The sequence below is a fragment of the Pantherophis guttatus genome, chromosome 1 (assembly GCF_059756535.1).
Source record: "Pantherophis guttatus breed Tessera chromosome 1, ASM5975653v1, whole genome shotgun sequence".
NCBI classification, from domain to species: domain Eukaryota; kingdom Metazoa; phylum Chordata; class Lepidosauria; order Squamata; family Colubridae; genus Pantherophis; species Pantherophis guttatus.
Window position 1 is genome coordinate 342,821,199 of NC_142063.1, and position 18,759 is coordinate 342,839,957.

The 18,759-nt window shown below is 43.7% G+C and overlaps 1 protein-coding gene across 1 annotated transcript in view; it reads right to left on the bottom strand.

The window, feature by feature from the left end:
• TBX2 (T-box transcription factor 2) overlaps window positions 1-18,759 on the bottom strand; it is a 59,771-nt gene that overhangs the window by 18,450 nt on the left and 22,562 nt on the right. Inside the window, exons 4-6 of the mRNA XM_087890105.1 lie at window positions 16,441-16,517; window positions 14,540-14,709; window positions 1,805-2,430 (exon numbers count right to left, since the gene is read on the bottom strand). Of these exons, the coding sequence (XP_087746231.1) occupies window positions 1,805-2,430; window positions 14,540-14,709; window positions 16,441-16,517 (873 nt within the window). The remainder of the gene's footprint in view (window positions 1-1,804; window positions 2,431-14,539; window positions 14,710-16,440; window positions 16,518-18,759) is intronic.

Below are 18,759 nucleotides of genomic sequence, written 5' to 3' on the forward strand. Positions count from 1 at the left end.
TTGCAGGCACTAGTCTACCCATTTATTTTTGCAGGCACCGGTCTACTCATGTATTTTTGCAGGCACTGGTCTACCCATTTATTTTTGCAGGCACCGGTCTACTCATGTATTTTTGCAGGCACTGGTCTACCCATTTATTTTTGCAGGCACCGGTCTACTCATGTATCTTTGCAGGCACTGGTCTACTCATGTATTTTTGCAGGCACTGGTCTACTAATTTGTTTTCTTTTAACACTGATCAGCTGTAGGACAGCCCTTTGAAGCCCCGCGGCAAGAGTTTAAACAGCTTTTTTCCCTCTAGCCATCAGCTGGGACTCAGGAGGCAGCAATAGATTGGGGGTGGGGCCAAGTAAAAGGTAAGAATAATGCGGGGGGGCGGGGGGAGAACTGGTTCGGTGATGTCATATCATCACCGCTACCGGCTCGGCAGAACCGGGCCGAACCGGGAGGAACCCACCACTGAACGCTATGAGATCTCTGCCTAGGTATTCTGGGAGTCGAAGTCCACAGGTCTTAGAGGTGAGAAATTTGAGCATCACCGGCAAGGGTGGGATTCAAATAATTTAACAACCGGTTCTCTGCCCTAATGACCGGCTATGTTGGCATGGCCATGGTGGGTGTGGCCAGGGGGTGTGACAGGCAGCACTCTGCCTCCTGCACCCCCCTGGGAGCAAAAACAAGCCTTGGGGGGGGATGCATTCCCCCGCGCCCCGTTTAGGGCCTAGTAGGCCTCCCTGCAGCCTCCTGGGAGCAAAAACGGGGCACAGGGGTACTCCTGGAAGGGTCAGGGACGGGAGGGGCCAGCCAGTAATTTAACTACCAGTTCGTCCCTTCCATGTATGTTCTAAGTTCCTATAGGCTGGGAGTTGAAGTCCACCAAACTTAAAGGTGACATATTACAAGAAGGACTGTAAATCTAGCCCAGTGTTTCTCAACCTTGGTAGCTTGAAGATGGGTGGACTTCAACTCCCAGAATCCCCCAGCCAGCAGCGCTGGCTGGGGGTTTCTGGGAGTTGAAGTCCACCCGTCTTCAAGCTTCCAAGGTTGAGAAACACTGATCTAGCCCTTGACTGGCCCCATCCTGAGCAGAAGAGGGGAATTGAATAGAATAACAGAGTCGGAAGGGACCTTGGAGGTCTTCTAGTCCAACCCCCTGCTTAGGCAGGAAACCCTACACCACTTCAGACAAATGGTTATCCAACATCATCTTAAAAACTTCCAGTGTTGGAGCATTTACAACTTCTGGAGGCAAGTTGTTCCACTGGTTAATTGTTCTCCCTGTCAGGAAATTTCTCCTTAGTTCTAAGTTGCTTCTCTCCTTGATTAGTTTCCTCCCATTGCTTCTTGTCCTGCTCTCAGGTGCTTTGGAGAATAGCTTGACTCCCTCTTCTTTGGGGCAGCCCCTGAGATATTGGAAGACTTCTATCATGTCTCCCCTGGTCCTTCTTTTCATCAAACTAGACATACCCAATTCCTGCAACCGTTTTTCATATGTTTTATCCTCCAGTCCCCTAATCCTCTTGGTTGCTCTTCTCTGCACTCTTTCTAGACTCTCAACATCTTTTTTACATCGTGGCGACGAAAACTGGGTGCAATATTCCAAGTGTGGCCTTAGCAAGGCCTTATAAAGTGGGATTAACACTTCACGTGACCTTGATTCTATCCCTCTGTTGATGCAGCCTAGAACTGTGTCGGCTTTTTTGGCAGCTGCAGCACACGGCTGGCTCATATTTAAACGATCGTCCAAGATCCCTCTCACAAAGGGAAGTCAACCCTTTGCCCCCCTCCACTCCTCGCCCCTTACCTGAGAAGCCAACATGTGCTGGGACAGATGGAAAGGGAACGGGGTCGTGGTTCCCGCCGTCCCTTGAGGAGCCGAGAGTCCCCCGTTTTCCAAGCTCCCTCCGCCTGCCACCGAAGCCAGCAAGTGTCCCATGCCCATCGCCGAAAAGGCTCCGGGCGCCATCGCAAACTGGGTCGGGTGAAGAAAGAAGGGTTGGCCGGCGCCCAGAGGGTTGAAGAACTGCTGACCGTGAAGACCCGAGAGAGCCAAACTTTGTAGATGACTTGGGTTCAAGTGCGGAGGGCTGTCGGTCTGCACCATCAGTGGGGCGAAGGCTTCTTTGCTGCTGCACCCCACCGGGGTGCAATCTCCGGGCAATTCCTTTTTGGATCCTTCTTGGGGAGGCTGCAGGAGAGGTTCCTTCCTTCTGCCCTCCAGCTTCTCCTTCTCCAAGGCCAGAGGGGTGAAGAGGGCTGCCCCCCCACCACCTTCCTTGGAGGCCTCGCCAGCTTTGCCCCGTTCTTTACTCCGTTCTTCCGCCTGCAAGCCGGGGCTGTGGTTGTGGGGTGGGCTGCCCGGACCCCGGTCAGGGGTGGATCTCTTCACCCCTGACCCTTTCTCCGGCTCTTGGTCACTTCCTTTGTCTTCTGCAAGGAGAAAGAAATCATTTTAGCCTGTGTGAAATGTAAAATTTGTTACTATTGGTTCTGTAGGTGTGGCTTGGTGGGGGGGAGGGTAATGTGACTGGGTGGGTGTGGCCAACTTTTTTTTTTTTTACTTTTTAAATCATTTTTTTACAACCTATTCGGGCGAATAGGTTGTTAAAAAATGCTTTTAAAAGGTTAAAAAAAGGCTCTGACGATCAGAGCTGTGGCGCACGATCGTCAGAGCCTTTTGTTTTTACTTTTTAAAAGCAGGAAGTAACGACACCCGAGCGGGTGGGCGGAGCCTCGCGCCACCATTGCTACCGGTTCTCCGAACCACCTGCCACAATCGCTACCAGATCGCCTGATCCGATCCAAACCGGGAGCATTCCACTCCTGATTTTAGCCCAACCGGCTAAGACGCGAGAGGGAAGAACCAGCGTTCTCCGAGAGCTGAGGAACCACAAGGCCCATCATCCTTGAGAAGGGGGCAGGGGTGGGCTTCAAAGATTTGAGCAACCAGTTCTCTGCCCGGTTGCTGGGTGGGCGTGGCCATGGTGGGCGTGGCCTACTCGGTCTCCTGCACCACGGCAGGCGGGTGTTTCGTCCTCCCGAAGCTCCAGAGGCTTTCCTTGAGCCTTTGGGAGAGTGAAAATGGTCTCCCCCGGCCTCCGGAGGCTGGAAACGGGCCCATTTCCAGACTTCTGTAACTTCCGGGAGGCCCATTTTTTGCCCTCCCCAGCTCCGAAGGCTTTCCTCCAGCCTCCGGGAAGGCGAAAAAACGGCCTCCCCCAGGCTCCAGAGGCCCTCTGGAGACCTAACTTCCAGGAGGCCCAATTTTTGCCTTCCCCGAGCCTCCATGTGGGCCCTGCACTTACCTGACATCCCAAATGGGCCATGTGGAGACTCCCGGGAGGTGCGGGGTGGGATGGATGGGGCCAGCCAGTCCTTGCAAGTACCGGTTCGGCAAACCAGATGTAAAATTAGCATCCAGTTTGCCTGAACTGGTCCAAACCGGCTGAATCCCACCATTGGAAGCGGGCTTTTTTCAGCACATTTTTGAGGCTTTTTTCAGCCTGTTTTTTTCGGGAAAAATGGGTCAAAAAAAGCCTTGAAAATGGGCTGAAAACAAGCCTCGAAAAAAAGCCTCAAAACAGGCCGAAAAAAGCCTCAAACACGGGCTGAAGAAAGACTCAAAAATGGGCCATAAAAAGCCCCAAAAATGGGCCGAAAAAAAGCCCTGATAATGGGGCATACAGAGGCCAAAAAATGGCTGGCGGATGGGGGGGCTTCGCCAATATTCAGTCTATACAACACACAGACATTTTCACCCTTTTGGGAAACAAAAAAGTGCATCTTATAGTCCGAAAAATACGGCATTTTCTTGGGGACATTTCTAAAGCAAATTTATTTATTTATTCATTTATTGATTGTGTCAGATGTAAATGCCTTATTCTACAATGTGTAAATAATGTATATATGGAACATCAGAGGTTAACTTATTCTTTGGACTTTAATGTATTCATAACTTACCACTCCCATTCCTAGCTCCACCCCTTGTATATATAAGGAGCCACCCTCACCATTCTCGTTGCTTCTACCTCGAATATTCAGTGAATATAGAATGCCTATCATAATTAAAAAGAAATATATTTAAAGCTTTAACTTCTATTATCTTTATTGAGTCTGATCCTGAAAATATTGCAACAAGCTGGTAGCAGAGGATGGTTAATTGACTCAATAAGTAATTAAAAATGTCCAAGAAAGATAGGCCCAACACCAGGGCCTACAGCAAAGAAATAGAAACTGATCAAGAGATGATCAACGAATCCACCAATGCGATTTCGAGAGAATCCGAAGAATACACCACTGAAGAAGAAGAACTAATGAGTGAAAATAATGACCAGAAAGAAATCGAAATAGAAAATAACGAACTCAGGTCAGAGATATTAAAGATACTAAAAAGCCAAAAGAATGATGAAAGTCTCATCGCGGACCTCCAGGAGATGCTGAAGAACAGCGGAGCAGCGAGAGAGAAAAACGTCATTAAAGAAAAACCCAAAGATCAAAAAATCGTAAGTGAGATGACTACTGAGAAAATAGTTGTTAAAAAGAAAAGATGTGATCCCGCGCGAAATTTTGAATGGCAGCCATCTTGGTTTCAACGAACTTCAAAAGAGAATGGAGCAGAGCCAATCAAAACGCTCAGTTCAAAATTTCTGGCGCGAAAAACACTATCAGACGAAGAAAGTGAGAAAGAAGTCTCAAACTCTTCAGATGATCCAAAATCAGAAAGTGAAGACGATTTAACAAAATCTCAAGTAAAATCAGCAATGAAAACGCTTTTTGCTGCTTTTGGGCCAAGACTGAAAATTACCAAGACATCTACGAAGAAGCAAGAAATCAAACCGGCGACTCAAGACCTGCACGCTCCCATCCTGACTTCGAAAGCGACGACGCCCGAGCCCAGAGAGCCATGCCGATTTCGCCCTACACCACAGACAAAATCGAATACCAACGCACACAAAAAGAAGAAAAGAACCGTCACCACCACCAGAACCCCAAAAACCGAGCCAGAGACCGACTCATCTGAGGAGGAGCGGATCGAGAGAGCTGAAAGGGAGAGAACCTTCCACGACGCCACCAAAGAAGAAATGAACAACGCGCATGTGCGAAACTACGTAGACGACCCAGAAGGACTTGAACTGGCCAGAGAACCGCGCAGACTCATTGCAAGCATCCCAATGCCGTTCTGTAATTTCCTGCACTTGAGAGATCACGGACTGCCCCAGGTTGTAAGTAATGGACAGAATAATGTAGGTAACTTACCCAGTGACTTCCCAAAACTTAGAATTGATGGCATTAATTTACAAGAGTGGTATCAACAGCTTCAGGTTATTTTCATGAAAGAAAATTTACTATTCTTTATAACTAGCCCTCCAAGAAGACCTTGGACTTTAAAAATAGATTGTTTACATCATAGAGCATTTTTCATAATAATATCTAGCGTGTCTCCTGCAATGTATCATAGCATCAAACCAAACCTAACTGTATCAGAAATAATTCAATGCATGTTTAATCTATTTCACAGCGATAGCGTAGCTACAACCACAAGAATGTCTAAGGATTTCTTTTCCTCTAGAGTAAAACCAGGGGTTTCTATAAGTGAGCATTTGATAAATCTAAACAAAATAAGAGCTGAGCTACAATTGAGGGGGGAAGTGATTTCAGATCAAACAATGAAAAGTGTTATTATCAATTCACTTGATCCATCATGGGATAGCTTTATGTCACACTTAGATACCATTAATTTGGGATATTTATCCATAGAAAGTCTATCTAACAAATTGATAGCAGAAGACAATTCAAGAAAAAATCGATCCAGTAACCAAACAGACCACAAACCTTTTAGGAAAGTAGTCTTTCAAGATAAACATAATGAGGCCTTTAGATGCTACAATTGTGGATCCAGGGAACATAGTAGAAGAGACTGCCCCAAAGTCTCAAGAGAGAGACATAGACCAGAATATAGGAGCAAATATAATTACAGACAATCTTCCACAGATAGACACAAATATAGAAGCCCACCAAATTACAAAGAAGGTAGAGGGGGTAGAGAAAATTCAAAAGAGAGGAAATCTGGGTCACTGAATGGGCTAAATAAACAAGACAGCACCAGAACACAGCAGGATGAGAATAACAATTGGCTTATTGACTCTGGTGCAACAAATCACACCACCAACAACAAAAGTATATTATCTTCATTTATAGAAGATAAGTTTGTGATAAAGGTAGCTAATCAAGAAAAGGTTCAAGTACTAGGCAAAGGAAATGTGACCTTGCCTGGTCTAGGGAAAATAGAGGGGGTATTATTAATCCCAGAAATACCTCACAACATACTAAGTGCCATAAAATTAAGCAGAGAATCTGATATCAATATAGTTTTCTCAAAGGGGAAAGCAACTATAGAAAAGAACAAAACAAATGTAGGTACTGTAATGATAAAAGGAGGTCTACCCTATCTGATAACTAAAGAAAGATGTTTACATAACATTGATTCAAATATGGAAGATTGTATTGAAGCAGATGATGAAAATGTCAGTAACAGTGACAATGATGAGTGTAGAATAACTCATGATCACAAAAACACATACAAGGAAAAGAAACCAAAAATAGGTAAACCAATTCATGATGAGTGTGCTCACATCTTACACAGGAAGTTAGGACATGCAAGCTTTCCTGTAGTACAAAAAATGACTGAACACGCAGAAGGTGTCAAAATAAAAAATTGTGAAAATTATTTGGAATGCTCAGTATGTAAGTCCACCAAACTAAAAACCAGTCCCAGACCAAAAAAATCTAACAGATCAACTAACAATATTTTTGATTTGGTACATATGGACTTAGTTGGTCCATTAAGTCCCTCAATTACCTATAGAAAACGTTACTTCCTAACAATAGTGGATGACTACAGCCGATATGGTTTTGTTTACACATTAAAGCACAAGGATGAAACATTTCAGAAATTTAAGGAATTCTACAAACGTATAGAAACACAACATAATATCAGAATAAAGCAAATTATGACAGATAGGGGATGTGAGTTCATGTCTAAAGAATTCTCTCAATGGTTAAAGGATAGAGGAATGTTACATTTCACGTCCAATCCTTTTTCTGCATTTCAAAATGGAGTTGCAGAGAGGAAAAATTCCACACTACAAACCATGATTAGGTGCACATTAGAGGATGCTGGTTTAGGCAAACAATTTTGGTCAGAGGCATTACATTATTCGAATTACACTCAAAATAGAACCTGGTCCAGTATTGTGAATAAGACACCATATGAGGTGATGTACAATAGAAAACCCAAATTATCACACATGCACATATTTGGAGTCACTGCAGACGTACACATACCTAAACAATTGAGGAGAAAGGGAGAAAACGTATCCAGGAGATTAAGATTCATGGGATACGAAACTGGAACCAAAGGGTACAGATTTATTGATAGTAATAACAAATTTATAGTATCCAGAACAGCTGTGTTCCATGAACAGGCCAATTGGTCAAAATTGCACCTTAATGAAATATTTCCTAATAAATGTAAAGATACGATATCTTGTGAGGAAGGAACAACAGAAAATCAAAATATTAACAAAAGTAAGAACAAAACCAAAACTTGGACTAATAGTCAGCATAAAATAAAGACAGACACATTAACAAAAAAGGAAGCTAGATATTTGCATGATAACCATAGCAAGCCTGAAAGAACTATTAGAAACAATAGAAACCAAATACCAAATAAATACAAAGATTACATAATGCATATGAATGGAGAACAAATAACACCTAATACATATGAAGAAGTATTGAAACTTCCACATGAAGAAAGAGAAAAATGGGAACTAGCTATGAAAAAAGAGATGGAAAGTTTACAAGGATTAAATGTATTCACACCTGCGATCGCACCTAAGGATAAAACCATTATAGGTACCAGGTGGATTTATAAAATTAAGAACTTAGAAGGAGGCAATACCTTATACAAGGCTAGACTAGTTGCACAAGGCTATGCACAAAAATATCCAGAAGACTATACTGATACATATTCACCCACAGTGAGAACAGAGAGTGTCAAAACAGCCCTTGTAATAGCATCTGCACTCAATCTGGACGTATTCCAATATGACATACAGACCGCATACTTACATGCAAAATTAGATAAGGAAATATATGTAAGAGCACCACACAGTCAATACACTAATAAGAACGAAATTTGGTTATTAAATAAGAGTCTGTACGGATTAAAGCAATCCGGCAAAAGATGGTACGATTGCTTGGTAAAAGTACTTAAGACCATGGATTTCAACGCCACCACTGCCGATAACTGTTTCTTTGTAAAAAAGAGTAATGATCATATTGAATTTGTATTAATTTACGTGGACGATATTTTATACATTGGAAAGCATAAAGAGAGCAGGGAAATCTTTGTAAATAAGTTAAATGAACACTTCTCACTGAAATCTCTGGGTAAAGTGAATAAATACCTTGGTGTGCAAATTAACAAAACTAAAAGGGGATTCAAACTTACACAGAAAGATAAAATCATCGAACTCCTAAACAAATGTAACTTAAATAATGCTAAAACCTGTGACACCCCTATGCAAACTGATTTTCTTAGAAACACTGATGAATCTTCCCCTGAGTTTAAAGACAACACATTTTACAGATCAGTTATAGGTTCACTCCTTTATATATCTAATTGGACTAGGCCAGATATTGCATTACCTCTCAATCTATTGTCAAGATATGTTAGTAAACCAACCTTGTATCATTGGGAAGCTGTCAAAAGAATTCTAAGATATCTGAAGGGTACATTAGATTTTTGTTTAATGTTGGAACCCAATAATGACAGAGAACCAAAAATTACTTGTTATGCTGATGCAGATTGGGCTGGTGATACAACATGCAGAAAGAGTACTTCTGGTTATGTTTTTCTATTGAATGATTGTCCAGTTTACTGGTATACTGGTAAACAAGAACTAGTGGCCACTTCTACTACAGAAGCGGAATATGTTTGTTTGTCCAAAGCTGCAAATAACCTTGTATGGTTCAATGATCTGATCACTGATGTTTGGAAGAAACCCACCTTACCATTTATTATGCATGAAGACAATAAAGCGGCCATTGAAATATCCAGATCCGATGCAATTGGACAAAGGTCCAGGCATATTGATATAAAGTTTAAGCATGTGAGACAACTGTCTCAAGACGGATTCATTAAAGCAATACATTGCGATACTTCTGAACAATTAGCTGACATATTAACAAAACCCTTACCTTCTAAACAACACAAATATTTAACTTCTAAATTATATGTATTATATTGTCCTGAATCAGAATGTAATTGGTGTTGTGTAACGAACCGGCATTTAGAGGGGGATTTGTCAGATGTAAATGCCTTATTCTACAATGTGTAAATAATGTATATATGGAACATCAGAGGTTAACTTATTCTTTGGACTTTAATGTATTCATAACTTACCACTCCCATTCCTAGCTCCACCCCTTGTATATATAAGGAGCCACCCTCACCATTCTCGTTGCTTCTACCTCGAATATTCAGTGAATATAGAATGCCTATCATAATTAAAAAGAAATATATTTAAAGCTTTAACTTCTATTATCTTTATTGAGTCTGATCCTGAAAATATTGCAACAGATTGATTAAAATTTCCACCCATCTTTCTACAAGGTGATTCTGGGCGGTTTCCAACATGAAAATAAAATGTATTTTAAAAATGGTATACAGGGTAGTCCTCGACTTATACCAGTTCATTTAGCGACCATTCAAAGTGAACAACGGCCCAGAAAAAAATGGGCTTGTGGCCATTTTTGCACACAACCACCGCGGCATCTCCAGGGTCACGTGATCAAAAGCGAGATCCTTGGCAACTGTTTCATACTTATGACCATTGCCATATCCTGGGGTCACGCAATCCCCTTTTGCGGCCTTCTGACCAGCGAGTTCAATGGGGAAGCCATTAAGTTACTAACTTAACTGCAGCGAATCCCTTAACAAATGTGGCAAGAAAAGTTATAATAGGGGGCCAAAGCTCGCTTAACAAATGTCTCACTTAGCAACAGGAAATGTTGGCCTCCATTGGGGTCGTAAGTCGAGGACTAGCTGTAAAATGTATAAAATAAAAAATGGCATTAATGTTTACAATAAAATACAAGTTTTAACTAAAGGTGGGGTGTTTCTAAAAGATCCTTTTTAATAAAATTGAGCAAGCCCCAATCAGATCTGCTTATCTCTGCCAAGGCCTGGTGACTCAGGACAAAAGGGATTTTATTTTTAATAGCTTCCTTCTTACTGGAGAACATCAGATATCTTGCAGTAAATACTCCGGTATTCACTTCGCTGCCAAAATAAATGAGGAGTTTGGAGATTTACAGCTTCTCGCTACTAAAATATGACTTCATATGATCAATAAATCATAAAACCTCTAAGGCTGTGACCCTGCCACACATTTTTTTAAAAGGAAATGCCAATTTTGATGCTTTTTTTCTTTGCTTACACTATGGCACTTATAAGGAACCACACAATTGTAATCATGTGCGCAATGTTCTGAAACTCAAAAGAAATTTGATCTTCGAAGTCACGGCATTTCAAAAATTTATTTCTGGGCAAACTACAGGGAGGATTACCCGTATAAATTAACTGGGATAGGGATAGTGGATTCTTATCAGGAGTGAAATGCTCCCGGTTCGGACCGGATCGCCCGATCCGGTAGTGATGGAAGCGGGTGGTTCGGAGAACCGGTAGCAAAAATTCCTGCCCCACCCCCATGCCCAGCTGAGCCGCAGAATCATCAGAAGCTTTTTTTCTTTTAAATGCCTCTGATGATCCCAGCTGAGTTGCCTGATCGGCAGAGGCTTTTTTTATTTTTAAATGCCTCTGATGGTTCAAGCTGAGTTGCCTGATCGTCAGAGGCATTTAAAAGAAAAAAAAGCCTCTGCCGATCAGGCAACTCAGCTGGGATCGTCAGAGCTTTTTGAAAGCATTTTTTTACAACCTCTTCGCCGAAGAGGTTGTAGAAAAAATGGTTTTAAAAGTTTAAAAAAAAAATTGGCCACGCCCACCCAATTCCAGAAGCAACCTGGAATTAAGGAGAAGCTTCCTAACAGGGAGGACAATTAACCAGTGGAACAGCTTGCCACCAGAAGTTGTGGGTGCTTCATCACTGGAGGTTTTTAAGAAGAGACCGGACAGTCATTTGTCTGAAATGGTATAGGTACTCCTGCTTGAGAAGGGGGCTGGACTAGAAGACCTCCAAGATCCCTTCTGGTTCTATTCTATTCTATTCTATTCTATTCTATTCTATTCTATTCTATTCTATTCTATTCCATTGTGTAGGTTTACTCCAAAGTAAAATAATAATTTAAGGCTGAAAGCATGGACGTTTTACTGGCTGCATTTGCTCTCTTATATTAAACCAACAATCCTGGTTAGCCATCTCTTGTTGCTAAGCCAAAACTAGACAAATTGCATTAGAGTTGCATAAACTAGATCAGGGGTCTGCAACCTAAAAACACTCAAAGAGCCATTTGGACCTGTTTCCCACAGAAAAGAAAACACCGGGAGCCACAAAACCCTTCCCGTGCCTGACTATTTCTTGAGTGGCCGCAAAACTAGCATATGTAGTTGAATTAAACGTTCTGTTTTCTTCTGAAACTTTTCTTGGATGTATCCATGGTTGGCCTACCGGGTGTTGAAAAGCTCAATAAATCGCGTCCCGGCAGGTGTCGCACATTGGCGGTTGTGATGCCTATTTTGAGTGACAGGGAGCCGCAGCAGAGGGGTGAAAGAGCCACATGCGGCTCCAGAGCCCCAGGTTGCTGACTCCTGATCTATAGGTTAAGCTATAATGTGACTGCCTGGCTTGGGTTTAGCATACGCAAAAGTGAGAGTAAACTGTTAGAAACTTTAATTGCAAAACACTTAAAACCAGGTAGACCTCGCCTTACCACAATTCGCTTAGTGACCGTTCGCAGTTACAACGGCACTGAAGAAAGTGACTTTACGACCCTTTTTCACACGTACGACCGTTGCACCATGGTCACGTGACTTACATTCGGATGCTTGACAACTGACTCACATTTATGACAGTTGCAGTGTCATGTCGAGAAAAGTCGTAAAATGGGGCAAATCTCACTTAACCGATTTCTCACTTAGCAACGTAAACGTTGGGCTCAATTGGGATCATAAGTGGAGGACTCCCCGTATAGAGATTTATTTAATTTTTCGCCGCCTTTTCTAGGTATGACAATGTATTGTCAGTTTACAGAATAACAGAGTTGGAAGGGATCTTAGAGGTCATCTAGTCCAACCCTCTGTTCAGGCTGGAGACCCTATATCATTTCAGGCAAATGGTTATCCAATCTCTTCTTTAAAAGAATGGTGTTGGAGCACCCACAACTTCTGGTGGCAAGTTGTTCCACTGGTTAATTGTTCTCACTGTCAGGAAATTTCTCCTTAGTTCTAGGTTGCTTCTCTCCTTGATTAGTTTCCACCCATTGTGCTTATTAGATGAGGATTTTTTTAAAAAAAAAACCACTAATTTATTAATTTTAAAAAATCAGAAAAGTTTCTGTTCACTAATTTTAAGAATTCCGGGTATTTTCTGAAAGTTTTTAGGGTAAAATGTGACTAAAAATTCCAGAAGAAAAAAAATGGGTTTAATATAACCAGCAGGGGGCAGTAGATAGCAAAATCTTCTCTTGGCCAAAAAAATACATTTATCAGTAGCAAGGAATTGGATTGAAGGGAGCAGAGAGATAATTCTCCGGAGACAATATTATTTTTTAAAGAAAAAAGAATATTCACATTCTCCTCCATGAATACACATTATTTAAACTTAGAAACATCTCCGCTTCTCATCCCTTTGCAACCTGCAATCTCCAACTATGGCATAATATAGGAAGTCCCCGATTTACAACAGTTCATTTAGTGACCGAAGTTACAACGGCACTGAAAAAAGTAACTTATGACCAATTTTCACACTTATGACCTTTGCAGCATCCCCATGATCACGTGATTAAAATTCAGACGCTTGGCAACTGACTCGTATTTATGACAGTTGCAGTGTCCCGGGGCCAAATGATCCCCTTTTACGACCAAGCAAAGTCAACGGGGAGCCAGATTCACTTAACAACCGTGACCAACTTAACATCCGCAGTGATTCACTTAACAACGGTGGCAAGGAATGGGACGCGATGCACTTAATAAATTTCTTGCTTTAACAACATAAATGTTGGGCTCAATTGTGGTCGTATGTTGAGGACTACCTGTATAAATTAACTGAGATAAGGATAGTGGATTTTTATGATTATAATTTGGGAAGGAATTAGATCACACAGCAGTACATGTAGTCCTCGATTTGCAACAGTTCATTTAGTGACCATTCAAAGTTAGAACGGCACTGGAAAAAAATGACTTGCGGCCATTTTTCACACTTACGACCATTGCCACATCCCCCACGATCACGTGATTAAAAATTCAGATGCTTGGCAACTGGCATGTACTTATGACGGTTGTGGTGTCCTGAGATCATGTGATCCTCTTTTGTGATCTTCTGACCAAGCAAAGTCAACGGGGGGAAGCCAGATTCACTTAACAACCATGTGACTAACTTAATCAACGGCAGTGATTCACTTAACAACGGTGGCAAGAAAGTTTGTAACATGGGACAAAAGCCACTTAACCACTGTCTCGCTTAGCAACAGAAATGTTGGTCTCCATGGTGGTCATAAGTCGAGGACTACCTATAGATATATTTTCTTCATGGAAGATGTTCAAACCCTTTTGAAACTGGGGAAAAGGCTTGTATGGGGGGTGGGGTTTCCTGGGGTTCAGGATTGGAACCGGGGGTGGCCACCCACCCTGTTTCGAGAAGAAATCACCCTTCCACCCAGGGGTGAAATCCAGCAGGTTCTGACGGGTTCTGGAGAACCAGTAGCGGAAATTTTGGGTAGTTCGGCGAACCGGCAAATATCACCTCTGGTTGGCCCCAGAGTGGGGAGGGAATGGGGATTTTGCAATATCCTTCCCCCAGGAGTGGGGTGGGAATGGAGATTTTGCAATATCCTTCCCCCAGGAGTAGGGTGGGAATGGGGAGGTTGCAATATCCTTCCCCCAGGAGTGGGGTGGGAATGGAGATTTTGCAATATCCTTCCCCCAGGAGTGGGGTGGGAATGGGGACTTTGCAGTATCCTTCCCCCAGGAGTGGGGTGGGAATGGGGACTTTGCAATATCCTTCCCCCAGGAGTGGGGTGGGAATGGGGACTTTGCAGTATCCTTCCCCCAGGAGTGGGGTGGGAATGGAGATTTTGCAATACCCTTCCCCCAGGAGTCGGGTGGGAATGGGGACTTTGCAGGATCCTGCCATGCCCACCAAGCCACGCCCACCAAACCACGCCACGCCCACCAATCCTGCCACGCCCACCAAGCCACACCCACAGAACCAGTAGGAAAAAAATTTGGATTTCACCACTGCCTCCATCCCTTGCAGATCCTGCAACCCTCCCCTCCCACCCTCCCAAATATCCTCACCTCTGCTGTTTCGATGGACCCGTAAAGGACTGGGAGTTGTCGCCAACGGGGAGTGAAGAGATTCTCGTACTGGGGCAGGTTCGCAAGACGACGCATCGGATTCTCCCCCGTCTCTGTCCTGCTTGCAGGGGTCCTCGTACATCCTCAGGGAAGGCAGAGTCAGCTGCTTCCTTTCAGTGGGGGGAAAAAAGGGGGGGGAAGGGGATGAGTTTTAATCTTCAGCATCAGCATTTGAGAAGGTCCAAGTCCTCCCATGTCCTTCTCCTTCTTGTCTCCAGAATTTGTGGTGCTCCATCACCGGAGGCTTTCAAGAAGAGCAATCTTCTTTTATCTGGAATGGTGGAGCAGTTTTTCTCAAACTCGAAGATGGGTGGACTTCAACTCCCAAAATTGGGACATGATAGCCGTCTTCCAGGATTTGCCACAAAGAATATGGATCAAATTATTTTCTTGTCCTGCCTTCAGGTGCTTTGGAGAATAGGTTGACCCCCTCTTCTCTGGGGCAACCCCTCAAATGTTGGGAGACTCCTATCATAGCATCCCTAGTCTTGTCTTCTCCTCCCCTTCCTTTCCCTCCCCTTCCCTTCTCTGCAATTTAATGAGTTGCATATAAATTCAGCCACTGTGACTTGTAAGTCACATATATGCAGGGGTGAAATCTAAAATTGGTTACTACCGGTTCTGTGGGCGTGGCTTGGGGGGGGGTAATGTGACTGGGTGGGCGTGGCCATTTTTTTTAAAAAAACTTTTAAAAGCATTTTTTCTACAACCTCTTCGGGAGGAAGAGGTTGTAAAAAAATGCTTTCAAAAGGCTCTGACGTTCCCAGATGAGTTGCCTGATCGGCAGAGACTTTTTTTTCTTTTAAATGCCTCTGACGATCAGGCAACTCAGCTTGGATCATCAGAGGCATTTAAAAGAAAAAAAGCCTCTGTCGATCAGGCAACTCATCTGGGATCGTCAGAGGCATTTAAAAGAAAAAAATCCTCTGTCGATCAGGCAACTCAGCTTGGATCATCAGAGGCATTTAAAAGAAAAAAAGCCTCTGTCGATCAGGCAACTCATCTGGGATCGTCAGAGGCATTTAAAAGAAAAAAATCCTCTGTCGATCAGGCAACTCAGCTTGGATCATCAGAGGCATTTAAAAGAAAAAAAGGGGTTTTTTTCTTTTAAATGCCTCTGCCGATCAGGCAACTCAGCTTGGATCGTTAGCGGTATTTCAAAGAAAAAAAAAGTTTTTTTTTCTTTTAAAAGCCTTTGATGATCCCAGCTGAGCCGCGCGATCATCAGAGGCTTTTTTTTTTTTTACTTTTAAAAGCATTTTTTGGCCGAAGAGGTTGTAGAAAAAATGCTTTTAAAAGTAAAAAAAAAAAAAGCCTCTGATGATCATGCGGCTCAGCTGGGCATGGGGGGGTGTCAGGGATTTTTGCTACCGGTTCTCCGAACCACCCGGCTCCATCACTACTGGATCGAGCGATCCGGTCCGAACCGGGAGCATTTCACCTCTGCATTTCTGGCAAAGTGCTATCAAAATCCAGGCAGCAGGAGGTTGTTTAATAAACCATGATTAAACCAACCTTGGATGAACACAGTGTTTGATTACAAAGTTGAGTCAATTTTCTCTTGTTTTCTGCAATCTGAAGACTTAATCCAGATAGCAAGGCTGCCCAACAGAGTTTTGAGCAAACACGAATAAAGTTGCAGAGAACAATAATAACATTACAATACAATTTTGTGAACGACTGTTCCAGAATCAGCCCCACCACAGATCTTAATCCCGAAGAACTATATTTAGGAGGGCAAACTAAGATAAGGAGGAAGTGCAGGAACAAAAAAATAACAACATTTGCCTGTAGAAATCCCATCGTATTGTCATTAAGGGAAAAAAACATTCTCAATTTACCTTTTTTCTCTTCGCCCGTTCCCCGTGTCTCGAAATCCTTTTGCGAAGGGATTGTTGTCTATCTTCAGCTGGGTGATCTGAGAAAAATTGAAATAATGTTCAGAAACAGTTGAAAGTCCTTCGAGCTGGCCAACTAAGTGAAGTCAAGGTCATAGCTACAGATTTGGGAAATATCTGGAGGGCACCAAGTTGGGGTTCCTGTGTTTTTTTCTCCTCTTGACTATTGACTTAAGACGTTCCTATTCCATCAAGCTGGCCTGGCCTAAACTTTTCCTCTTTTTAAATGGGAATTTTAAATTTGGTTTTAAATTATTGGGGTTTTAAAATGGTTCAGCCAAATTTATTTAATTTGTTTTATCTCCATTTTAAATTTTGTATTTATATGTTTTATTTTATGGCTGTTCACCGCCCTGAGTCCTTCGGGAGTAGGGCGGTATACAAATTTAATAAAATGAAATGAAATGAAAAAATGAAATTTTGTTTAAGGTTTATACCATTTCAGAGAAGTGACTGTCTAGTCCCGTGATCGTGAATCTATGGCACGCGTGACACAAGTGACACACGGAGACACATCTATGGGCACGCAAGCGTTGCCATAGCTCAGCTCCAGTGCGCCAGCTGATTTTCGGGCCTTCCGGGCGCACTGGAAGTCGGGAAATGGGGTGTTTCTGGCCTCCGGAGGACCTCCAGGGCGGTTGGAAAGGCTGTTTTTGCCCTCCCCAGGCGCCAAGAAAGCTTCTGGACACTGGGGAGGGCAAAAAACGGGCCTATTGTGCCCACCATGCCATTCCTTGCCAAAAGCAGTGGGGGAGCGGGGGATGGGTGCAGGGGGGCATTGAATTATGGATGTCGGCACACATGGGTGCGACCCCCCGTGCTCCCCCCCGCTTTTGGCATGCGATGGCAAAAAGGTTAGCCATCACTGGTCTCTTTTGCTGCATCTAAAGTACAGATAGTCCTCAACTTACAACGGTTCATTTAGTGACCGTTCAAAGCGACAACAGCACTGAAAAAAAGTGACCGATGATCCTTTTTTCACACTTCGGACCGTCAGTCATATGATCAAAATCCAGATGCTTGGCAAACTGACTCACGTTTATGACGGGGGCCGTGTCCCAGAGTCACGAGCTTCCTTGTTGCAACCTTCCGACAAGGTCGCAAAAGGGGATCGCATGACACCACCGCCCCCCCCCCCGAAACATTGCCACCGTCATAAATAGGACTCCGGTGTCAAGCATCTGAATGTCTTTCCCGTGGAGGGGTGGGAGGGATGCCGCAATGGTGTGCAAAAGTGTGCAAAAGGGCCATAGGTCGTGCTTTTCAGTGCCGTTGTAACGCCGGTCACTAAGCAAGATTGTTGTAAGTCAAGGACTATCTGGTTTAAAAACAGAACGTTGCAGAAATGGAGACAATGCTGGTTTGGAGAGAAGAAAGTGCGAATTGAAAGATGGGGGAAGGGGAAAGGACCTGAACTCGGCCTATTGGAGGAGGGCTCAGGGTTAGGGTTTGGGGGGCAAAGGAGGGCAAAGGCGGGTGCACATGGAGGGGGGAACCACTGCAATGGTCATAAGTGTGAAAAATGGCCATAGGCAGGTTGTGAAATCCAGCAGGTTCTGATAAATTCTGGAGAACCGGTAGCGGAAATTTTGAGTAGCTGGCTGGCCCCAGAGTGGGGTGGGAATGGAGATTTTGCAATATCCTTCCCCCAGGAGTCGGGAGGAAATGGGGATTTTGCAGTATCCTTCCCCTGGAGTAGGGTGGGAATGGAGATTTTGCAGTATCCTTCCCCTGCCACACCCAACAAGCCACACCACGCCTACCAAGCCACGCCCACAGAACCGGTAGTAAAAAAATTTGGATTTCACCTCTGGCCATAAGTCATGCTTTTCAGTGCCGTTGTAACCCCGGTCACTAAGCAAGACTGTTGTAAGTCGAGGACTATTCGGTTTTAAAACAGAATGTTGCAGAAATGGAGACAATGCTGGTTTGGATAGATAGAAGAAAGTGTGAATTGAGGAAGGGGAGGGGGAAGGACCTGGGCTCGGCCTTTGGAGGGGGGCATAGGATTAAGGTTAGGATTGGGGTTAGGGTCTCCCCTCCTCACCCCAATCTCTGGACCTGGAGATCTAGAAAAATCGATTTTACAGGGACTTTTCTCCCCCCACTTTTTCACCCAGGCTGGCTGGGCTCCTCTCGCCTGGTGGCCTCGTCAATTTGAAGGGCGAAGGCCGTCAATCAATGAATGACCCTCCAAACGCCAAGCGCCCACCGCAGAGAGAAAGCCCCCAAGCAAAAGTGGGAGGGGGGGAAACGAGGGGG